The sequence below is a fragment of the Arachis ipaensis genome, chromosome B06, assembly GCF_000816755.2.
Source record: "Arachis ipaensis cultivar K30076 chromosome B06, Araip1.1, whole genome shotgun sequence".
NCBI lineage: Eukaryota > Viridiplantae > Streptophyta > Magnoliopsida > Fabales > Fabaceae > Arachis > Arachis ipaensis.
In genome coordinates, this window is record NC_029790.2 from 9,274,874 (window position 1) to 9,282,344 (window position 7,471).

The window sequence follows — 7,471 nt, forward strand, 5'->3', positions numbered from 1 at the left end:
AAAGAATGGTATAAAATGGATTTTAGTCACAAATTGATTTGGGTTTTTATTTTCTGTTTTTATTTTCAGTGTTTTCAACTCCTATTTTTACTTTTTTTTTCTTTACAAAATCCAAAACACAGAAAATACCGAAAGCAAAAACAAAAAATAGAAAGGCAAACCAAATACACCCTAATATGTTTTAGCCTTTCCTCACAAACCCTTCAGAAGAGAATGAGATATGGTGGTTTACCACAAAGGATGGCAAATGGCCAAATGTTACCACCAAGAAATCCCTGTACGAATTCAATTAGAAAAATACAATACAACAAATACAAGTAATCTTCCTTTGGTTCTTGTCAAGGATAAATAAAACTCTTGATGATCAATGTCAAGACTACAGTTAACAAATGAACCAGTTGGCTAATTTTGTTCTATTTATACAAGCTATATTAGCCAAACATCTTCAACTAACTCATTGCTAATGAAATTCTATCACTCTCAACAGCAACAAAAAGCTTCCATCATTTAGGAAAACTCCTGGGCTTATATTTTCACCTCTAGCCGTGGGACCAAAACAATTCGCTTAAATTATGAAATTAAATACTTTGGCACCTCGGTGGATTTGAGACTTGAGTCTAGCCTGCAGCCTCCATTTCTTTGGTGAAAACCTTCATCGTCCTTCATGAAGATCTTCAGAGAAAACTGCAGTCCTAGAAACATTTTCGTTCTCAAAGGCACTTAGACCAGAGTAAGGACCTGAAGAGAACATTGAAGATGTTCCATCAAACTCAAAAGTGCTAGAGGACTGTCTCAGGTTTGCCCGTGTATTGGATGAGGGTATCATGGAGTCCTGGTATTCTGTGATGCGCTGCACCATTTTAAGTGACTGCACCACTTCACCCATTGTTGGTCGTTGGTTTGCTTCAGGAGCAACACAAGCAGCAGCAATGGTGCAAACACGTACAAAATCTTCCTTTGGATACTTTCCCCCAAGTTTTGGATCAGCAATCTCTTCCAACCTGTCCTTGTCTCTAAGGATTGGCCTAGCCTGCAGGGAATAAAATACTTAAGAACTATCCAGCATTCCAGCATAAGAACTTAAAAGGGACAAATTAAAGGCTCAAATTGCAAAATATTCCCAATTTTTGAAAACAGAGAAAGATGCTTTGAAGCCGACACGAATATTGAGGAATTGTGGGTGAAGGGTATGGAACCAACCCAAGTTACAAGGTTCTCTTGTCCAGTTGGCTGTGACATGTCCACAGGTTTCCTTCCAGTAAGCAGCTCCAGCAAGACAACCCCGTAGCTATAGACATCACTCTTAACAAGAAGGTGCCCGGTCATGGCATACTCAGGAGCTACATACCTGCCTCACATAAAAGTTCCATTTCATCTTAACTCTATATTCTGTGGAGATACAACAACTCTAACAAAGAATAGATCAATACTAACCCAAAAGTTCCCATGACACGAGTAGACAAGTAATTAGCTCTGCCTTCAGGTGCTTGCTTAGCAAGACCGAAATCTGCTACTTTAGCATGAAAGTTGTTCTCAAGCAATATGTTTGATGCCTTGAAGTCTCTGTGTATCACACAGGGTTGTGAGTCTTCATGGAGGTAACAAAGTCCTCTTGCAGCATCAAGCGCAATCTTCATTCTGGTGTCCCAATCCAAAGGACAATTGATTCCCAAGGGACCTGCATAGAACTCGGCCAAAATTTCCATCAGTGCACAAAGAAAATTTTTATTATATATATATATTGGTGGTGGTAGGGAGTGAGGGTAAAAAGAGATTATATACTAAAACAAAAGAAAGAAAGATTTGAAAGATTATATTACCATGAAGCCAGGCCTCCAAACTTCCATTAGGGACAAGCTCATAACAAAGTAGATTTTGAGATGAATCCCGATTGCTATAATATCCCACTAGTTTTACAAGGTTACGATGATGCAACCGGCTAAGCATCTCAACCTCAACAAGAAACTCTTTGTCACCCTGTTGCCCTCCACTAGTGAGTCTCTTTATTGCTACAGCAGTACCATCATTTAAGACACCTTTAAAAACTCTACCAAACCCTCCTTCTCCAAGTACACTTGCAGGTTCAAAATTGTTTGTTGCCTCTTTAAGTTCTTCATATGCAATAAACCTTGTGCTAGATGGATGGGGAAGCGAACCCACAGCTGAAACAGTACTTTCTGTCCTCGGCTTTTCTGGAGGAATGAGACAAAAGTTAGTGGCAGGGACATGACCTTGAAATTTTTAAAAACTAAAACTAGTACTATAAGTCTTTTATCCATATAGCCAGCTTAGTTGTTATAACACTATCATTATCAGTGGTACAACAGACACGAGCACCATTAGCTTTCAAAGTTCATTAGCAGCAGCCAGCAGGCATATCATTTCTTAATAATAATAATAATAATAATACATATATAATCTCTATATTATGATCTACCTTTTATTGTTTAGAAAACAAATCATGCCTAGGTAATAACCTAAGCAGGAATTAAGTTTCTCAACAAACTACTATTTCTTTCTTTTTCTTCTTATCTCTTTGCATGGATCAATTTGCAGACTTCTTCATATCCAAAAATAAATAAATTAAAGTTTAAAGGTGGCCAAATATACTCCAAAGAGACTTCCACCATTTCCTAGTTGTCATAGAAATGAAAATTACTATCAAGATTATACTAGTTTTAAACAGAAAGATATACAAATAGAGATATTTACCACTTTCAACAGGAGGTTCTTTTGCCTTCGGCAACAATGTACATAAACAAAGTACAAGTATAGATATGATCGCAATGAAGAGTAAGCCTATAGCAATTCCAAGTATAAGAAACAAATTTGAATGCCTTCCACTATTCGATGAACTTGATGATTCAGCAGTAGGTGAATGATACAGAGGAGTATTCACAGGTGATGCAGCAAAAGCAGGAGCTGCATTAAGATACAAGCATGTTTAAAATTATGTACCAAGTTGTCAACTCACAAACACAGATCAATAACTTGTATCGCTTAATTTGAATCATGAAATTAAAATAAATGGCATTATGAATAAAATAAATATGTAAAATCTTATCTGCTTGATTATTAATTTCAATTATCATGCACACCAAAGCATTGTGATTACTAAACAGTAATTAAATATTTTAGAATTACAGAGGCCTGGACTTACCTGGAGAAGGAGGCGGTGGTTGAAACCAAGTTATATTGATGACTTTGTAGTCACCCACTAATTTAGGGTCCAGTTGAATCTTATGCATTGAAAGTGACGAGTTTATCCTAGCTGCTTCGCTGGCAGAGAAACCGATCCCTTTATATGGTGTAATATCCATTGACATATTTAATGTTGATAAACCGATTACATAGAAATTTATCAGCTCAATCTGGGTGCTGCGTAGCCCAAGATGAGTAGCTAACTCATCAAGAAAATCATTCCAAGTACGACTTTGAGAAACATTCAAAAGCAGAAGGTCTAGCTTTATTGGATACACACACTGGCAACTCTTACTGCCTCGTTTCAATACCATGTCTTGTTTACAACAATCTGGATGAATAAAATAAGCAACTGTCATTATGGGCTTCTGCCTCCAAGTTCACAAAAAAGAAAAAAAGAAAGATAATTTAATGCCAATATTTGGACTTAAACAGCTAGGTACATCATCAGGGCATATATCATATTTTGGAAAATGACACAACAACAACATTAGCTTACTGGAAACATAAGGGGCCAATGGTGGCTGAGCCAAAGCAGAAGGAGTTGCAGCTCCAGCAGAATGTACAGGAGCAATATCTTTAAATCCAGAAATCGGAGGTTGTAATTCAGTCTTCTTCTTGAATGGTACGGAGAAATGTGAACTTCCAGGGGGATGACTAGTACTCATAAAAGGACCATATGAAGGAGGATTGGCTGGTGAAACTGCTACAACTGGTGTACCATGAAAGGAGAAATGCTTCGACCCGTGGTCATCTACTAGTAGTGATCTGTCTGAAGCTAACGATGGGGGTTGGCGTCCTATATCACTTGCACCAGACTCAATAACAAACAACAAGCAGAATATAACGAGCAACCGTTTAAGCAACAGGTCTTGAACATTCTTCAATAAACCTACATTATCAGTAAAAACAAAATCAAGGACACTAAAGACTCACGATTTTAGAATCACATACCCTGATAGCTTCTTATGCAGAATCAGTCCCTAGAAGCAAAGGTTTTTTTTTTTTTTTTACCTTGGAAACTCCTATAAGTTAAATGAAATGAACAAACAAACCAAAAAAAATTGCATTTCAAAGTTTCAACAGGCTACTATCCTGCAGAACAAATGAACAAGCCTACTGAACATTTTTCCACACACATATTCTTCTTCAGGTAATCTAGATATACTACGACCGAAAAATGGGTCATCAATTAGCAAGGCATCTAAGCATGCATCAAAACCTGGACAAAGCTTTGCTTGAATTATGCACATCAATAACACCATATATGAACAAATTTCACAAGATTAACTACAGAACCAAGCTCTATAAGGCGCCAATTCAAACAGCTCCTACTCCAACTGTGGCATTAGCAGTGCTTTTTTGCCTATAGCTAAAGATTACTTTGCTGGTTCCTAGGTATGCTGGTTCACACAAACAACTAAACCTAGAGGGAAAAAAATGATAACAAGAAAAAAACTTGTATTATTACCGATAGACATGAGCGACGCCGTTGATTGCTTTAAAAGTGGTTCAGATCTAAGCAATTGGGAAGAAAAATCAACGGCGAGGAGCAGCAGAAGGCGATACTACGAGCAAGCTCCACTTGTCACTGAAACCGAAGGTGGATCCAAACCGAGAAAGAATTTCATCAACGATAGAGTTATCCCGGCATCAAATAGTAGCGAGTTGCTCCGAGTCAAGCTAACCATTGCTGAGTCGAATCGGACAAGGAAAAAATTGTGATGTTATGATACGAGTGTGCGTCACCACTCACCACCAGTCACTAACTGCTACTACTACTACTACAGTACTTCTTCCCTCGCCACGGAGCAGGGAGATATGAAGGGGAAGGGAGGGTTTTAAAAGAGGGGACCCTAACCCAACCCAACCCCCACTAAGGGGATAAAGGGAACAAACTAACGGTTAGGGGCTAATGTGATGTAACTAAGGAGGGGCGCGTGTGCCTCATCTTCATTTTTCGATCACTTTTGCAGAAGTTAGGGTAGTGCTTAGCGTGGTTTCGGTGCAGTGTGTTCCTCATTCCATTATTAACCGTTTATCAACGGTCATATGGGCATAGCCAATGGAATCTGCTATTCGCTTTGACTTTATTCTATTCCCATTTGCCCATGCCCCATAGAAATATTGCATCATTCCACGTTTTTGGGTGGGGTATGAATTAGGTTCTGGGTTGTCCCAGTATTTGAGTAATGGCCTTTATTTTCAAGAGTTTGTCCTTGCACTCATTAATTTATTTATTTTATATTATCAACGGAATACTAAGGTCTGCTAAATTCAACTTTGATCAAGCTCCTTTCGTATCAATTGATAAATGATAAACTATAATTAGTTGATAAAAAAACTATCAAAACCTACCACCATGCACAAATTTGGGCCATCGTTGCGAGCATTTAGCGCGATTTGAGAGCATATGTTAATAGTTGTCTGAATATGATAGGGCATTGATGTGTATTCACTTTTATGGTTGATTTTGTTTGATCAATGTCAATTTTAGGATTTAATATGCTTAATATTCTAATTTATGAGGCCTATAATATATATGATGTTACATTTTTATTAAGAATTATAATTATAAGATAAAAGGACAAATAAGTCCCTGAGCTTTTGGCTCGTGGACATTTTCGTCTCTGAGCATTTGAAAATACTTTTAAATCCCCGACCTTAGCAAATTTTGGACGGATGAGTCCCTCCGTGGATTTGCCTCCGCCGGACCCATCGGAGAAGTCTGATCTGGCTCCCCTGAGGATGACGTGGCACGCTTGGTTGACAGCTGGACTGCTGAGTAGAAAGTTCCCTTCGAAAATTGGACAATGAAGTCCCTGCACCACTAAACTACGTCGTTTTGCCACCCTACCCTAATTCTTAAATTGATTGCCCTTGTTTCTGGAGGCCAGTGGTGAGGAGTTGGACGTGCATCAACCATGGCTGCTAATGGAGCATCAGCAACATCGAGAAGAAGCCACAGGGGAGTAAGAGAGAAAGATTCTGCCTCAAGCTCAGACCTTTATGTTCTTTACGACGGAGACCCGAAGGACGATGTCGCCCGGAGATGCTTCTGTGGAGTTTATGCGATAATGTATATGTCGAGGACGATTAGGAACCCAAACAGAGTCTTCATGGGTTGCCCATTCTATAAGGTAAGATAAGAAACCTGTGAATTTTGTTCTGTTGGAATGGTTTTGTATGGTGCATTTATTTTGGGTTTTTGTCAGGGAAACCAACCGCACTGCAAGTTTTTTCTTTGGGTGGATGAGCATTTGGCTAGAATTGGAAGCAGTGGTTGCGTCTTTGATAAAAGACCTGTGGTTGAGAAAGAGCCAGAAGTTGCTGAAGAGGATGAGGGATTCCATCATAGGATTGCTAGACTGGTAGGTGTCTAGGAATCTCTTCAGAATTGATCTATCTATCTATCTATGTTGCCGTTAATCAAATGAAAGACTGCATCATCACCCTGCTCATCAACTACAATATTTTCACTTCTCATAAGTACACTAGTATCTAATATTATAATGTTATAATAGTTTAAAGAGAAACTCTTGAGTCTATGGCTAATAACTTTATAAACTAACTCAGCAGCTACTCAGACCTACATATGCAGCAGTAGTACATTCATACTAACATCACTAAGTCATATTAATTAAAACAGCAATCATTCGTACTAACTAAAGCAGCAGGTGGACACATGTATTAAGAAATAACATAGTCTTAATCAACACTAAGTAATAATCAAGTTTACCTTTTGTTGGTCGGACATAAAGTTCCATCCATGAGTCTGCACATCCCCCAAATCCTCTTCGAGAAGAGTCAAGAACCACTTCCAGGATTCTTTAGTTTCAGACCTAGCTACTCCATAGGCAACCACGTAAAATTGGTTATTGGCATCCTGGCCAACTGCTGTGAGGAGTTGTCCACCATAATAAGTCTTCAGAAAGCAGCCATCAAGATGTATCAATGGCCTACACCCACTTTTGAACCCCTGTTTGCATGCTTCTAATGATATGTAAAGTTTATCAAAAACAGGGGGGATTGAGGTATAGGAGTGACACACAACTCTGCCCTGGACCCTGGATTGCTTCTTAATATCTCAAACAAATAATCTCTAACATTACTATACTGCTCCCTCTCATTACCCATGATTCTCTCTTTTGCCTCTCTAACTGCTCTGTACACCATTTTTGGATGTGCAGTGAGTGAGAATTCTTCTCTGAGGAAGTCAATAGCCTCATTTTTCCTCATATGAGGCTGTGTATTCATTCTCTTCTCAACC

The 7,471-nt window shown here is 38.6% G+C and overlaps 2 protein-coding genes across 2 annotated transcripts; one reads left to right on the forward strand and one right to left on the reverse strand.

Moving 5' to 3' along the window:
- On the reverse strand, window positions 207-5,012 carry LOC107646069 (probable serine/threonine-protein kinase PBL25). Its single transcript, XM_016350260.2, has 8 exons — window positions 4,673-5,012; window positions 3,701-4,093; window positions 3,161-3,532; window positions 2,713-2,922; window positions 1,821-2,192; window positions 1,435-1,678; window positions 1,201-1,348; window positions 207-1,030 (listed from the first exon to the last, which is right to left on the reverse strand). The coding sequence occupies exons 1-8, from the start codon at window positions 4,680-4,682 to the stop codon at window positions 653-655; spliced, it is 2,127 nt and encodes a 708-aa protein (XP_016205746.1). The 5' UTR covers window positions 4,683-5,012; the 3' UTR covers window positions 207-652.
- On the forward strand, window positions 5,845-6,584 carry LOC110263689. Its single transcript, XM_021105419.1, has 2 exons — window positions 5,845-6,341; window positions 6,417-6,584. Exons 1-2 carry the CDS (start codon window positions 6,126-6,128, stop codon window positions 6,582-6,584), a joined length of 384 nt encoding a protein of 127 aa, XP_020961078.1. The 5' UTR covers window positions 5,845-6,125.

Bases quoted from the DNA above. Each gene is read 5' to 3' on its own strand.
- LOC107646069 (XM_016350260.2), bottom strand. The intron at 2,923-3,160 runs GTAAGTCCAGGC...ATCTTAATGCAG, and splicing joins ACCACCGCCTCCTTCTCCAG to CTCCTGCTTTTGCTGCATCA. The intron at 2,193-2,712 runs GTAAATATCTCT...TCATTCCTCCAG, and splicing joins AGAACCTCCTGTTGAAAGTG to AAAAGCCGAGGACAGAAAGT.
- LOC110263689 (XM_021105419.1), top strand. From the start codon at position 6,126: ATGGCTGCTAATGGAGCATCAGCAACATCGAGAAGAAGCCACAGGGGA. The intron at 6,342-6,416 runs GTAAGATAAGAA...GGTTTTTGTCAG, and splicing joins TGGGTTGCCCATTCTATAAG to GGAAACCAACCGCACTGCAA.